Below are 16,594 nucleotides of genomic sequence, written 5' to 3'. Positions count from 1 at the left end.
ATTTTAATTCTAGTTGATAATATGATCCTTACAATGGAAATTTGTGTTGCAACCTTCTAAGACGAGTCAATGAAGGGAGTACCTCTGCTTAGTATTATACTGTGAATTGTTTTAATGATTGCATGTTGTAATTATTGTTTCAGTATTTAATGCTTTTAAGACCCAAAATGAAAGTAAAGAAACAAGCTTTGACGTATTTATCTGATAGTAATTACTCTCTCTCTAGAAGTATAACATCTGACATTCTTGTGGTTATTTAAATACAGTATAATGTGGGAACCTGCAAGAACTTGCAGAAGGCTTCTAATTTCCCCCTTCTCCACTTTTCCCTCTTTTTCATTACTGAAAGCCCCCATAGCCTATTCCCTGTTCCTGCTTCCTTCTTTTCTACTAAGGTTGCCAACGTCCAGGTAGGGTTGGAGATCTCCTGGAATTACATTAGGAATGGGCATGGACTGGATGACAGAGCTAATTTTTCCACGGACTGGGCCCAGTTTGCATTCCCTTTAAATGGCTTTGTAACCCATTCAGACCAAACACATTCGCTTTAAATGGCTTTGTAATCCACTCAGACCATGACCCAGTCTGCTGAACATGGAGGCTTGTGGTCTGGGGATCCATAAACCCCATGGACCTTGAACTTCCACGAACCATCATTTTTCTGGATGGCGACCATTCCTAATAGCAGAACACCTAACTGCAGAGAGCAGTTCTCCTGGAGAAAATGGCTGCTTTGGAGAGTGGAGTCTATGGCATTATGCCCCTCTGAGGTCCCACCCTTTCTCAAAACCCCAGCCCCCTCAAAACTTTTCAAACCCTCCCCTCCAAAAACTTCTAGGAATTTTCTAACCTGGAGTTGACAATCCTATTTCCTTCCCATCCAACAGCCAAACTACTTTTATTTGCCTCTCTGTCTTAAGCTTTCCCTTTCTGCCCCTCCCCCTCTGGCAGCCTCTGCCTAGGAAAACTGTGTCCTAGTTGTGTGGTGCTATCCACTAGGCAAGGCCCGCTTGCATGGTAGGGAACATTCAAGGACTTGTGGGGTCACACCTCACTTTCCTCATACTATTTCCTTTTTCCCTCCTTTTGGGAATTCCTGTCTCCTCTGTCCGCATTCTCTCCTCAGCCATTCATTAATCTTCTTTTTATCTGTCCCCCCTCATTATTTTTTGTTTAATTTATACCCCATCATTCTCCACAGCGGGGACCAAAGCAGTTTACATTATTCTCCTCTCTCCTTTTTATCCGCACACCAATCCTGTAAGGTAGGTTCGGCTGAAAATATGTGACTGGCCCACAAATCATCCAGTCAGTCTCCGCACTAAGATGGGGACTTGAACTTGGGTTTCACAGACCCTACTCCGAAGCTCTCACATTACACCAGAATGGCTTTAATAGGTGGCTGTTGAACAGTAGCAAGTGGCTAGGTGTAGGCAAGTCATGCTTGTCAAGGGGTTATCAAGTCATTCAGAAATTTCTGCCAGGCCTAGGGTCACCTACCTCCAGGTTGGACCTGAATATCTCCCAGAATTATAACTAAACTCCTGATGACAGAGATCTGTCTTCTTGGAGAAAATTACTACTTTGGAGGGTGAACTCTATGGCATTATATTCTGCTGAGGTCCTTCCCCTCTCCAAACCCTTCCTCAGACTGTACTCCAAAATTTCAGGGAATTTTCCAACCTAGAGCTGGCAACCCTAGCCTGACTCCAATGAGTTCTCCCTCAAAGACCAAAATAGGCCTGGAACAGGCCCTGCCCCCTTTCCCTGCCTTTTTACTCAGAAATTGAAGCCTGGAATATTTTTGTTGCCTAGTGAAAGCCACTGAGGAATTCATTGTTTAAAGCTACAGACATTCCTTTTATCATTTTTGGATTTTTTAAGCTGCCCAATGTGTGTGTTTGTTTTAGATTTCATGTTTTTCTGCAAACCTACTGCCCTTTACAGTTTTGTAGAAAGATCAGTCTTCCCCATTCACAGCTCCAGCCGCTAGATTCAAGTATCCAAAGACTTCCCAACTTTACTACTATTAGAATATAAGAATTCTGAAAGTTCTAGGTTCTGTTGTAATAAATTGTAAATATAACTTTTAAAAAGAACTATCATTATTATGTATCACCTTTAAACATTTTCTTGTAGTGCTTCATTCCATTGGCTAGGCTTTGCCAGTGACCTAATAAATATTGCCTATGGAGCTTTGTTGACATCATCTTGTAAACTGCCAGACCAGATTTCTGCAATGGGGTAAAAAGCTGACACCAGTTCTACAGTGAAGGGACTTAATAGGTGATAGGTAGAAGCATTGTACTTGTCAAGAGTTTACTATGAACAAAGTGTAGCATGTATGTATTCAAAATGATTTCTAAGACTGCAAAAAAAATATGCGGCAAATAGCACTGAAAACAACTCTAGCTATATGTTTGTGTCATCTGTATTTGAATTGGATTGTGGCTCTATTTTGTATTTGTTATGCTAAGCTATAGTCTTTCCCCATGCCATAGTAGTCAAGTGTGTTTCACCTCTGTATAATATACTCTTATTGAAAATTTAAATACAGTACCTTTTTGACCAACTGTCATTGCTGGCTAGAGCCAGTCTTAAAAATTTCTAGAATTGCCAAAATCACTGACTTCTTTGGGTCAGCCACTTTGTTCCTTTGTAATTACAGTAGTCATATGGGGGAGCACTAGTAGTCAGCTTGGAGCAGTAAGGTCTAATGTTATTTGAACTAATAAATGGTTTTTCTTCCTCTTTGTTCCTGGCTATAGTAAAATATAATGTTGACTTTCTGCTTTTCATTTCCCTCTTCACCTGGTACTCCCAAGTGAATCTTGTTTTTTTACTTTAATTAAAGCTATATATGGATTAGTACAACTCATCCTATGAAATTCCTTCATGTGCAAACTAATATATCAAAATTATAATTTGCATTTTGGCACTTTATTGCCTTGAGATTGCATAGCGTAAAATAGTTTTAATTTTGTGACATGGGATGCATTTAAAACATGCCATTTTAAATATTAGCAATTAAATGTCAAAGAATATATTGAATCTGTTACTGTTACTTTTTTATAGGGTAGAAAATTGCCACCTTATCTCAGGGAAATGGTAATCTGCATGGTGTCCCCCCCTCCTCAGTAACAGCTGACAACAATGGACAGATGATATCAATTAAACTGCTTTTGGCAACTGACTTTATCACAGTAACAAGCAACTGCGTAAGCAGTGCCAAACTGCAAGGATTTTTATTGCCCTCACCACTGGGAATTATATGCAGTGTCTCAGCTCTCAGTGTGGATGCAGTCTCTACGTAGATCACCTAGGTTCTGTAATCATGTCTGTTACTGTGACAGAGAGTGAACTTGCTAGGTTTTTTGTGGGTGGTGAAGAAGGAGAGGAGCTTTTGGATCAAGCCAGATCTTCAGCATTTGAGTCCTTCTATGGTCATATTGAAGATGAAGATGAGGAATATGATTCTGTACGTATTGAATTTAATAATGTTGGGTAAATGATTCCATGAGTTCAAAGATACCAAAATATTGTTAATGGAGAAGATAGTGTATGATCATTAGAGGCACTAAACACTATGGCCCCATTTAAGCAAAATTATCTGAAGATATGTTTGAATGTACATCATCTCATTGGCACTGTTAAACTAGAATCAAATTGTTCAAGAATTTGTATAATGCATAGATCACTGTTGCTGTGTATTTAACAAGTTGTCAGTGTGCGCTTACAGAGATAGGAATCTCCTCAAAAATTATGTCTTCATTATTGCAGTTGGGAAAGCTTTATAAAAACATACTTTTACAATGGGTTTCATTTCCTATTTTAAAGTTTTAATTTGAAATAGAAAATTTCTAATATAAAATCCTAGTTTCAGCTCTCATTGAATCAAAGTATTTCATCATATTATATATAAAATAGTGAAAGTAACTAATTCGTTTTTAAAAATTGAATGTTTCTCCACCAGCAGTTTAAAAGCATAATCCTATGAAGAGTTATTCCAGTCTGAAGCAATTTATTTCAGTTTGGCTACTAGTTCATTTTAATATATGTTTTAATCTGTTTTTATTTCAGTTGGTTTAGATGAGCAATTCTATGTAGGCTTGCAATGTAAAGATAATTACTTGAAACAACAAAATACCTTATTCTGGACGTAAGTTATTTAGGATACAGTTCAGCTGGTATTACTGTCATGCAGTTCTGTCAGCAGCTGCACTGGGAATACTTAACAATGCTCTTGATATAAATGGAGACTGAAAAGTAATCTCTTGTGGATTGTGCCCTCTGTCTCTGAAATATTGTAAACTTAATGCATACCCAAAAGTGCTTATTCTGAGCTGCTGACCTTATATATATGTTCAAATGTTGTTTGAAAGAAGATTTAACTGGGACATAGCTAATTATTTTGTCTGTTTTCATTTTGTAAAATATCCTCAGTGAGCCCTTACTTCCTTTAAATTGCCTATGTTGGCATTTTTGGCATCAATCCCTGCAGTTTAGCTAAATTGTTATTTTTCATATGAGAATATTAAAATAGATTGATTTTCTTTACATTATTTTTTTTAGATTAAATTGCACTGAAAATGGGTCACTGGTCTCAGATTGCATTTTTCATTTTTTTAGAATAACAAAAATAATAGACAATGTATGAAAGTTACATGATACTTTAAACTTAGTAATAATATAACATTATTTTGTTTGCTTTGTATACACATGAAAAACGTTGAAAAGAAACACTTTATTGTTGTTGACTTTGTTTTTGTTATGACTAGCCACCAGAAAGACAGATTGTGGTTGGAATATGTTCAATGGCAAAGAAATCCAACTCAAAACCAATGAAAGAAATACTTGAACGCCTTTCCATGTTTAAATATATTACGGTAGTAATATTTGAAGAAGATGTGATTTTGAATGAGCTCGTGGAAAACTGGCCTTTGTGTGATTGTCTAATTTCTTTTCATTCTAAAGGTGATTGATCTTTATACTTCCTCACCAAGTTCCAGAAAAGCTACTAGTGCATCACCCAACTGACCAAAAAATTAAGCTATTTACATTTCTGTTGTGTATTTATATATGTTAATTGGTTAAACAGTAAATTTGATGAACTAATGATTTGTTTGAGACAGATAATTTTTCAGTGGGCTGGCATGATGGATAAAGGTTATGGGTGTTGCAATTTTCTCTGTTTAACTAAAAATATTATGTTTGTGCATTGGTAAATTCGGGATAGGGCAAACTGAATAGACTGTATCTCTCTGAAACCTGGTCACTATTTATAGAAGACAAGATTGAGGATCAATTAAGAATGTATCCTAGCGTTGTTCAAATCTGAAAGTGCTAATTCCAATCCATTTTACCTTCCTCTTCCCCCAGAATTTAATACATTAGATGTGAATGTAATATTATTTAATACATTTTATTTAGGGTTTCCATTGGACAAAGCTGTTTCCTATGCAAAACTCAGGAATCCATTTGTTATTAATGATTTGAATATGCAATATCGCATACAAGACAGGTAAGTAGATATTCATAAATGACTGATCGAGTATAAATAACTGAATTTCTGTTGTCCTTCTCTTTAAAAACTTTGCCCAAATAACAAAAACCTTTACTAATTAAATATGGGGATTAAATAAACCCCGGGGAACTCATAGTAGTAAAAAAAACAGGGTTTGCATTGAATATGCCACCAGCTGCCAAAAAAAAAATAGCATTTTGTCTGGTCAGCTGACATGAAGCTGCCTTAAACTGAATCAGACCATTATCAAGGTTAATATTGTCTGCACTGACTGATAGTGACTCATGAGGGTCTCTGGCAGAGGTTTTTTACATCACCTGCTACCTGACATTTTTAACTATAGATGCCAATGGTACCTTCTGCTCTGCCATTGAGCCAGTACCCCTCCCAGTACAATGGCCTCCCTACAGAAAGATACCATATTGGGTGGTATCATCCTACCAGAGTCCAGAAAACTACCATGCTGTATAATAACAAGCATCACTCATTTCCTCATCAATCAACTCATGCAGATTATCTTTCAGGATGACCAAGGCAATTTCTGTGCCAATTTCAAAGGTAGTTTCTGTGCCAAGCTTAGAATATACAGTATGTCACAGAAGTGAGTACACCCCGTTGCATTTTGTAAATATTTAAGTATATCTTTTCATGTGACAACACTGAAGAAATGACACTTGGCTACAATGTAGTGAGTCTACAGTTTGTATAACAGTGTAAAAACTGACTGGTTTTTATATGTTTAATTTTAATTGTTAAATTTAAAGTTTTATTATTTATGTTAATGTGTAAGTTGTTGTTAGCCGCCCTGAGCCGCCTAGGCGGGGAGGGCGGGATAGAAATAAAAGTTATTATTATTATTATTATAAATGTGCTGTCCTCAAAATTATGCAACACACAGCTATTAATGTCTAAACTGCTGGCAACAAAAGTGAGTACACCCCTAAGTGATAATGTCCAAATGGGGCCCAAAGTGTCAATATTTTGTGTGGCCACCATTATTTTCCAGCACTGCCTTAACCCTCTTGGGCAGAGTTCACCAGAGCTTCACACGTTGCCACTGGAGTCCTCTTCCACTCCTCCATGACAACGTCACGTAGCTGGTGGATGTTAGAGACCTTGTGCACCTCCACCTTCCATTTCAGGATCCCCCACAGATGCTCAATAGGGTTTAGGTCTGGAGACATGCTTGACCAGTCCATCACCTTTACTCTCAGCTTCTTTAGTAAGGCAGTGGTCATTTTGGAGGTGTGTTTGGGATCGTTATCATGTTGGAATACTGCCCTGCGGCCCAGTCTCCAAAGGGAGGGGATCATGCTCAGCTTCAGTATGTCACAGTACATGTTGGCATTCATGGTTCCCTCAATGAACTGTAGCTCCCCAGTGCCAGCAGCACTCATGCAGCTCCAGATATTCCCACCACCATGTTTGACTGTAGGCAAGACACACTTGTTTTTGTACTCCTCACCTGGTTGCCGCCGCACACGTTTGACACCATCTGAACCAAATATCTTTATCTTGGTGTCATTGGACCATAGGACATGGTTCCAGAAATCCATGTCCTTAGTCTGCTTGTCTGTAGCAAACAGTTTGCAGGCTTTCTTGTGCATTATCTTTAGAAGAGGCTTCCTTCTGGGACAACAGCCTTGCAGACCAATTTGATGCAGCATGCGGCATATGTTCTGAGCAATGACAGGCTGACCCCGCAACCCCTTCAACCTCTGTAGCAGTGTCATTGTCTGGGGTTGCATGAGTGCTGCTGGCACTGGGGAGCTACACTTCATTGAGGCAACCATGAATGCTAACATGTACTGTGACATACTGAAGCAGAGCATGATTCCCTCCCTTTGGAGACTGGGCCGCAGGGCAGTATTCCAACATGATAATGACCCCAAACACCCCCCCAAAATGACCACTACCTTGCTAAAGAAGCTGGGGGTAAAGGTGATGGACTGGCCAAGCATGTCTCCAGACCTAAACCCTATTGAGCATCTGTGGGGCATCCTGAAATGGAAGGTGGAGGTGCACAAGGTCTCTAACATCCACCAGCTACATGGTGTCATCATGGAGGAATGGAAGAGGACTCCAACCTGTGAAGCTCTGGTGAACTCTATGCCCAAGAGGGTTAAGGCAGTGCTGGAAAATAATGGTGGTCACACAAAATATTGACACTTTGGGCCCCATTTGGACATTATCACTTAGGGGTGTACTCACTTTTGTTGCCAGCAGTTTAGGCAGTAATGGCTGGGTGTTGTGTAATTTTGAGGGGACAGCACATTTACACTGTTATACAAGCTGTAGACTCACTACTTTACATTGTAGCCAAGTGTCATTTCTTCAGTGTTGTCACATGAAAGGATATACTTAAATATTTACAAAACGTGAGGGGGTGTACTCACTTCTGTGACATACTGTAACTCAGATTGAAAACTATCTACGCAATCAGTTTTCTCTATAAATAGTTGGGGTTCTGGTTCTTTCAAGAATTAACAAATGGATGTAGGGGAATAGTATGCAACTTTCACCACTGATTAAGTGAAGCATTAAATACATGAAAAACACAACACAGAACAGAATGCAGTTTGGTCTTTCCAGTAATGTGGTCATACAAATTATCATGAAAGTAGCAAGATGAAAAGCAATATGCCCCAAGCATTGATGGTGCATATTTCTCAGAATGAGGCAATCTGTAGATACAATATAGACTCTAACCTACATGTGCCTTTTATTTATTTAAAATACTTGCATGCCACATCCCCAAACCTCAAGGTGGCTCACAATTAAAAAAGTAAAAACAGTCATATTGATAAGAATAAATGTTTTATAGTAATCCCAGATTAATAAATGCATACTTCCCATGTCTGTTGAAGACATTAGTTTCCTCTAACATGTAATAGGTGGTATTCCTGTATCCCACTTTTGTATCAGGATTAAAGACTACAAGTAAAGTTCATGTTTAAAATTAATATTCTCTTTGGTAACATCCAGAACTTAATGCAGTTATGTCGTCCTCTAAAGAGTTAGAGTTAAATAGATACTGCAGTGTGTATGACCAGTTTTTCCTCCTCAGCTAGTTGGTGCACTGTATGAAAATTATCCTAAATTGGTATTTATCTGAGATCCTTTAAATTGAAGGCACCAAGATTGAACTTGAGACCCTAACTGTTCAGAACTAGGGGTGTGCATTTGGTTCGGCCGAACCGCATAGACCACCGAATCACCCCTGATTTGGAAGTATAGAGCACTGTATACTTCCGATTCCATTTTGAGGCCATTAAACGGGATCCATATATGGCTCCGTATACTTCCGTATAGATATTCGGAAGTATACGGAAGTCAATGGAAAAAGCGGGAAAGGAGCTTCTGCAGCCTCAGGAGAGCTGCTTGCTTCCTTTCCCGCCTTTGGAAGCATTTTCCCACCTCTCCCATAGCCTCCCTGGGATCAGGGAGGGAGGGGGAGGGGGACAGGAGCCCCAGCAGCCAATCCAAAGCATGCATTTGCAAAATGCATTGCAAATGCATGCTTTGAAGGGTTTTTGTGTAGCTGATGCCTGGGCTAATCCCTCAGCCATCAGCTACATTGTTGTTCTTTTGCTCTTTTGTTTACTTGGGTATCCAAGTAAACAGTGTTCTCTGGCCAATCACAAAGCAGTGCTATTTTTGAAACTGCTCTGTGTAGGGTCAGAGTATGCCTGGCTGGACTCCATTCCATTGCTATTGTGTTTTGTGTTGGTGTGAGAGAGAGACTGTGCTGCGCTGGCCCTTGGCCTCAGCTGCTGCTGCTCTCTCTCAGCCTTTCCTGACCTGCCTTGAGAAGAGAAGACGTCTAAGGTAAGACAGTCTTGGGGTTCTTGTTTTTATTTTAGTTAGTAAAAGGACTTTTTAAGACTCAGAGTTCCTTTACTTATCCAGATTTGGGTGGGTGGGTACTGGGTAGCTTATTTGGGGTTAGGGGGTTCTGCTGGGGGTGGGGGCCTGGGGTGGGGGGTTTGCCAATTTGCCCGTATCTTACTTTAGTGAGAGGACTTTTAAAAGTGCAGTGTCCTTTTACTTTTCTTGATTTGGGTGGCTTGGATTTCTTGGGGTTAGAGTGAAGGGTTTTTTTGGGGGGAGGGGTTGGTAAAGTTTCTGTATTGTTAAAAGTTAAGTTTTTTTACTGTTTTAAAAGGATTCTGTGTTTGATTTGTTCCTGCTGTGTTGTGCTGCTGTTGTTCCTTTTCTCTTCTGGTTCTGGTTCTTGGGGGGGGGGCGCTGTTTGGCCTAATTTTCATTGTTTTAAAGGCCTGTTTTTAACAGTTGAGTTTCTTGGCCTTCTCCTGTTGTCCCTTTTTCTGGTTTTGCGGGGGTGGGGGGGGGAAGCTGGCACCTGGGTGAGAGACCCAGAACCAGCAGGCTTGTTGTGCTTGGCCAGCTCTCCCCGTGTTGTTTGGGGCAGGGCTGGAGAGCTGGCATCTGCGTTTGCTGCAGCCAGGTCTGCAGAGCAGACCTTGAGCAGATAGTGTTTTGTGTGGCAGTGACATTGGCAACTGGGTTTATATTGGTTCCAGGCCTGCAGGGTTCATAGAGGGATGTAGTGCATTTGGGTCCTATAGAGATTATCGGTGTGAAGTTAGGTTTGGCTTTGGGTGCCCCAGGAATTGGACCCCCTAGTCCAATTTTTTTTTGGCCTTGTGGGTTTTGTGTGGGACAGTGCCCTGAAGCTGCACAGCAGTTTGGGGGGCTCTCCTCAAAACCTCCTGCTCCCCAGAGCCACTTTTCCCATGACAATTACAGTGAGGAAGTGGCTCTAATTGGTTTTTTCTCACCATTGGGAGCAGTGTTCCTTTTGGGGTGCCCATTGATGGGTACAGTCTTTTTAGGCCAAGGGGGTTTCATGCTGGGGAGTCCCCTGAAGCTGCCCTGCAGTTTTGGGGCCTCTCCCTCAAACCCCCCTCTGGCCAGAGCCACTTTCCCCACAGCAATTATAGTGGAGGAAGTGGCTAATTGGGCTTTCACCATCATTGGTGACAATGGGCCTTTTGGGGAGCCCAAAGACAGGGACCCCCTGGCCCAATCTTTTTGGGACTTGGGGGTTTTATAGGGGAGAGTTCCCTGCAGGTTCCCTGCAGTTTTTGGGGCTCTCCCTCAACCCCCTGCCCCCCAGTAGCCTCTAATTATGCCCTACATTGCCATTGATTTCAATGGCCCATAGGGTAAAATGGTGGGATAGCCTGGAATGGGACCCCCCGGCCCAATCTTTTTGGGACTTGGAGGGTTTGTAGGGGAGAGTCCCTTGAAGGTCCCCTGCAAATTTGGGGGCTCTCCCTCAAACCCCCTCTCCTCCAGGCGGCTTTCAATATACCCTTTTTTGCCATTGATTTCAATGGCCATAGGGCATAATGGGGCCGTATATTCGGAAATAGCCACGCATCTACCGTATATGCGGCTATTCCGAGGATGGTAATAGGAAATACACGGTATTCCGTATCTTTTTGGCCCCGTGTATTTCTGAATCCGTGTAATTCCGTATTTTTTTTTTTGCACACCCCTATTCAGAACCTCTGCTGTGCCATAGAGCTATAATTCCTTCCTAGTATAACTTAATGTTTAAAAAATACCATGAACTGGGAAATCAAAGTTTACCTTGGTCATCAACTTGTGATAAGGCACCATCTTTGTCTAAGCCCCAGTCTAATGGTAACAACAATGTTCAGTTACTAAATATAAAATGAAAAGAGCGTTGAGCATTTAAGAAAAATATTATTCTGGGTGGTGGTGCTGTTAATAGTAATCTCTGATTACACAGTTATTGAAAGAAAATGTAAAATTATGTGGGAATACTGAGACTTCATAGAGGAGTTCTTTCAATGTACATTCTTTGACAGTTCATTGTATGGGAATTGTTTTTATATTTTAGGAGAGAAGTTTATAGCATTCTTAAAGCTGAAGGCATTTTGCTTCCTCGTTATGCAGTTCTAAACCGTGATCCAAACAACCCACAAGGTAACAGATGTTGAAACAGACTTGTCTAAGGACTCTGATTTAACCATTGGCTGAATGCAGACATCAAACCTCTTTTTGATGAGCAAGAACCTGGCTTCTTTCCATTCTCCATGTGTTCCCTCCTTGCTTTCCCCACATACAAAGCACAGCTGAAAACTTTTAGATTTCAGAAGCATTGAATCAAAATCATTTGCTGTGGCATCTGATATACCTGGTATTGTTTCTATGGAAACAAACTCCATTGTTTGCATTTAGAAGTCATGGCAGATTGACATAAGGAGTCCCACAGCTACATACAAGGGTTGGGAGGAAGAGAGCTCATGAGCATGGTGATAAATCATGATCATGTCCATCACAAACACAGGTTTGTGATTGCGATATCTGAATATAGCCATATTGAATATTAAATTATTCTGAACACTAATCTAAAACTTCTGTTACCATCTTGGCACAGTGGATGCTTTTAAGACTTTCAGTATAAACAGTTTATTGTGTGAAAAGATTGTTCTTGAAATGTACTTTTTCAGATGAGGACATTGCATGATTTAATGTATTGCCATTATTAGGAAAAACACTGCATGTAGAAAATTGTGTAAATAGTTGTCCTACCTTTCTCTCTAACTTACTAGTTTTTCATGTGAAATCTTTTACAAGCAGCTTGAAGTGGTACAGCCCAAGCATATTATTATGTAACAATTAACTTTCTTTGAAGAAGCTTTTAGCATTAAGTCGTATGTAAATTTTTTCATAAGAATGCACTCCTACCCTTACAGCATGCACACAGAAAAAACCCAGTGACTTTTACACTATATTGCTGACATTTTAAAAAAAAATTGTCTGCTGTTATGTTCAAAGAAAGCTTTGTTTATTGTCACCAAATTGGAAATTACTTACTTTATGATACTTGTCCAATTTGATTGTATAGAGAGAAAGTCCATTTCCAAGTTGATGAAATTCTCAAAGTTGTGCTGACCTATCTTTATAAAAATTCAATCTGAAGATAGGTGGTTTATTTTACAAATTCAAGTACAAATGCTGAAAATGTTGAGTGCTCCCCCAGGGGCAGGGAGATCGTAACTGACTTCCATAGGCAGCAGAGACTCACCAGACACAATGTTTCTGAACTGCCTCTTTATTGGATGCAGCAAAGATCACACTGTTACCCAAAATAGGCGGTCTCCACATTTTTTTATTTTATTTTTTATTTTATTCGATTTTTAGCCCGCCCTTCCAGTAGAACAGACTCTGAGCGGGTTACAGCATAAAAACAGTCAACAGTAAAAACAGTAAAAGACCAATTTAAAATATATAAAATCTAAAATTACAAAGACTTAAGATAGTCTTAGTCTTAAAGACTTAGATTGGGGGAATTAGCTTGAAGACAGAGAGTGGGTAACTGAGATCTTGACCTATATATATGGGATTTTTCCCTATGAGAAATAACCAGGCTGTTATTTACAGGAAGGGTTTTTATTGAAAACAGAATAAAACAAGGATACACACAGCAAACATTTACAAGAGCTAGCCAGGAAAAATCAGGGAAGAAAGGGGAAGGTGTGGTAGGAATGGGTGGTAATTACCAGTCTTGAAGAGGTCTACAGGAGCAGCAAACTCGAAGAGGAAATGGCCACTTTCAGGAAGTGAGAGAGAAGAGAGGACCCACACACAAGTGGGGGTGTGACAAGGATCTAAGAACACACACACACACACAGCAGGATGATATATTTATAGGACACAGCATATCCTGATGTAGGTTGACTCACTGCTGGAGGACTGATCATTCTACCAGAGGTAGACAAAGAGGCGAGAGAAGTTTGATGGCCTACAAGCACTGGACAGGAAGGGTGATAGAGAAGATGAATAGATTTAAGTGTTGATTCATTGCTGCTTAAACAAGGTAATGGGTGAAGGGGAAGCCAGGCTTGGGTGTTGATGAGATTATTCTGAGTGAATCAATACGTATTGGGTGACCCATTGTTCTAAGTCATGCATCTCTCCAGGGTAAGGAGGGAGAAGATGGTGAGGGGTCTGGAGACCAAGTCCTATGGAGAAAGGTTGAAGGAGCTGGGCATGTTTAACCTGGAGAGGCGGCTGAGAGGTGATACGATCACCATCTTCAAGTACTTGAAGGGCTATCATATAGAGGATGGTGTGGAATTGTTTTCTGTGGCCCCAGAAGGTAGGACCAAAACCAATGGGTTGAAATTAAATCAGAAGAGTTTCAGGCTCAACATTAGGAAGAACTTCCTGACCGTTACAACAGTTCCTCAGTGGAACAGGCTTTCTCGGGAGGTAGTGGGCTCTCCTTCCTTGGAAGTTTTTAAAAAAGAGGCTAGATGGCCATCTGAAGATCCTGTGAATTTAGGGGGTGGTATTTGTGAGTTTCCTGCATTGTGCAGGGGGTTGGACTAGATGACCCTGGAGATCCCATCCAACTCTATGATTCTAGATGTGGAGAATTCAAGCTGATTTTTCATATATTTCTTCACACCTATACTATTTTTTCTGCTACCCCAAGCATACTTATTTTATAGTAAGACTCACTGAAATCAGGTGGCTTAAAATGATTAGGATGAGATGAAAATGTTATGAAGCACATAAAATAAACTGAAGGAAGCATGCAGCACATGTCTTCATGGGATGATCTTAACCTGGAAACATGAGGTCAAAACACCCAACAACGATAGCATTTTCCAAGAATTTGGAAGATATGCTGATCACTAACATGCAAAAATAAAGCCCTGCTTATATAAGCATTCTTCATATATAAACCGTGTAATGTTGGAGCCACAAAATCATAGCTCCTCTCTCTTACATGAAATGGGAAAAAATCACATGTTGCTGATAGTGTTTCCTGTGTTAGTGTTATGGTACTTTTTCTGAGCTGACCATGCCACAAAACCCATTTTGTTCACAAATATTTACTATTTCAAGCACTGAAGCTGTGGAAGGTATGAGAGTCCCCAACAGGCAGAAATAACAACTCTTTCCCACATCCTCTGCCAAATATTTACATCTCTTTACCTGTGAACCTAGCCTGAGGTCTGCCCTTCATATGTTTTTCAGAATGTAACTTGATTGAAGGAGAAGATCATGTGGAGGTTAATGGAGAAGTTTTCCAAAAGCCGTTTGTAGAAAAACCTGTCAGTGCTGAGGACCACAATGTGTATATTTATTATCCGACATCTGCTGGAGGTGGAAGTCAAAGGCTTTTTCGGAAAGTGAGAATATGCTAAAATAACTAGTAATAAACTTGTCTGATTTTTTGGACTTTGATACAAATGAAAATAATTTTACGAAAGGAATAGGTAACTGGCCCATATATAGGAGACATGGGGGAAGTGTTCTATAGGGTTGCAGGTGATTTCTGTACATTCCCTGTAATGGTCTATCATGCTGAGGTGCCATGAGAGTGATGGAAATTTGTGATGCCCTATGACTTATTCCTCTTCGTGTGGGCGCTGCTTTCAAGATGGCCTCAGTTGGGCATCATTGTATATGTCCATAGATATAATTTGTATATTAGTTCCATGAACATGCTAATGTCAGACATCAATTGTAAGACTTTATTTTTATGAATAAGCTGTTATCCCTTAACTTTTCCACAGATCATTTTTCCATTTCCTCTTGGACAATGATCACCCACATTTCATCTTGTATAGCATGGGTGGGGAACGTCTGGCCCGAGATCACTTGATCTGGCCCTTTGGGATTGCCGGCCTGAATTGTTCTCCCTTGGCAGCGCACTGTTTTTTAAATTGATAATTTTGTATGGCCTGCAAATGATCTTATAAATATCCAAATGGCCCTTGGCAGAAAAAAGGTTCCCTATCCTTGTTGTATAGTCTATTCAATTCCATGCAATTCCTTGCCCAGTCACATCTTACCAATTAAGGTACTTCAGTATTTGTCTCTTTTTCTCAGCTGTCACTTAGAGCCCAAATTGCTGTGAGCCCCTGCTCAACATTTAGTAGATGGCTATAAAAATAATACTTAGTAGATAACTATAAAATATTAAGTGTTGCATTGAGCTTTGACCATTCCCCTCATATTCTGAACCTAGAAGTCAGAGCTGAAGCCATATGTGCGTATTTGTAATGGGAAGTAAGTAGTAGCTAAAACACATTACAGATAGTGTGTAGATGTGGGTGGGGTAGAATAGAAATGGGAACAAGGATGTCACAGGCAATAGAATTTATTGGCAAACAATTTGATAATTTATCATTTTAATGGAAAGTGGATAAATATGTTAATACATTTGTGTTGCAGAACTATGCGGGAAGGAAGTAATGTGAAGCTGGACTGAACAGTAGTATGCTCTAATGTTTAGAATAGCATGAGCTTTAAGAATGTAGGGTTTTGTGTATTAGGCAAGAAGGTGCTTTCATTTTTGTGGTTCTGCTCCTATCTATTTCTGTGTCTTGCAAGTTCATCAGACTCAGTCTATCTGCCCAAAGAGTTTCCTGGGTGTTCTATTTTCTCTCCTCTTAAAGTGTTTCATTACTCTTGTACTAGAATAAATGTGTCAGTTTTATGCTTCTATAGGTATGTTGATTTTTTGTTTTGTTTAAAATGTTGAGATAGACTGGGGGATAGAGAGTAAAGAAGCATCATTTGTTTATGAATGAGAAGGCCTTGCCGTAAGATAGATTTATCTTGATGAAAAGGTTTGTGTTTCAGATTGGCAGCAGAAGCAGTGTTTATTCCCCTGAAAGCAGTGTGAGGAAAACTGGTTCATACATTTATGAGGAATTCATGCCTACAGATGGCACTGATGTGAAGGTATGACAGCTGCATACTCCAGTTATTATTTAGAACAATCACGTGCTTAGGAACTCAGTAGCTTTAGATGTAAAACTTTTATCTTTGCCTGAAGCTGAGCTATTTTTAAATTTGAAATAGTTCAGATATCACATTCCGTTTTCTTCAGGGAAAAGAAACAGTACAGTAAAGAATGCTTTATTGTGTCCATCCCTTTAGATTCTGTTATTTTCTATTGAATTGTTGTAGTGTAATCATTCCTATTGTTCAAAAAGCTGATAAATGTTTTTTTTCTATATACTCTGACCATGTAAAGGAGTAGGTGCCCTT

At 39.8% G+C, this 16,594-nt stretch overlaps 1 protein-coding gene across 5 annotated transcripts in view; it reads left to right on the top strand.

The window, feature by feature from the left end:
* PPIP5K2 (diphosphoinositol pentakisphosphate kinase 2) overlaps window positions 1-16,594 on the top strand; it is a 117,485-nt gene that overhangs the window by 11,994 nt on the left and 88,897 nt on the right. For 4 of the 5 annotated variants that reach the window (XM_060235631.1, XM_060235634.1, XM_060235633.1 and 1 more), the window contains exons 3-8: window positions 3,076-3,478; window positions 4,779-4,974; window positions 5,431-5,521; window positions 11,418-11,503; window positions 14,570-14,724; window positions 16,184-16,285. In XM_060235631.1, coding sequence (XP_060091614.1) covers window positions 3,272-3,478; window positions 4,779-4,974; window positions 5,431-5,521; window positions 11,418-11,503; window positions 14,570-14,724; window positions 16,184-16,285 — 837 coding nt within the window. In that variant the 5' untranslated portion in view covers window positions 3,076-3,271. Of the gene's footprint in view, window positions 1-3,075; window positions 3,483-4,778; window positions 4,975-5,430; window positions 5,522-11,417; window positions 11,504-14,569; window positions 14,725-16,183; window positions 16,286-16,594 lie in introns of all 5 variants that reach the window. The other variant, XM_060235632.1, reaches the window with a different exon arrangement.

Source organism: Heteronotia binoei, chromosome 4 (assembly GCF_032191835.1).
Source record: "Heteronotia binoei isolate CCM8104 ecotype False Entrance Well chromosome 4, APGP_CSIRO_Hbin_v1, whole genome shotgun sequence".
Taxonomy (NCBI): domain Eukaryota; kingdom Metazoa; phylum Chordata; class Lepidosauria; order Squamata; family Gekkonidae; genus Heteronotia; species Heteronotia binoei.
This window is presented reverse-complemented; position numbering and strand designations above follow the sequence as displayed.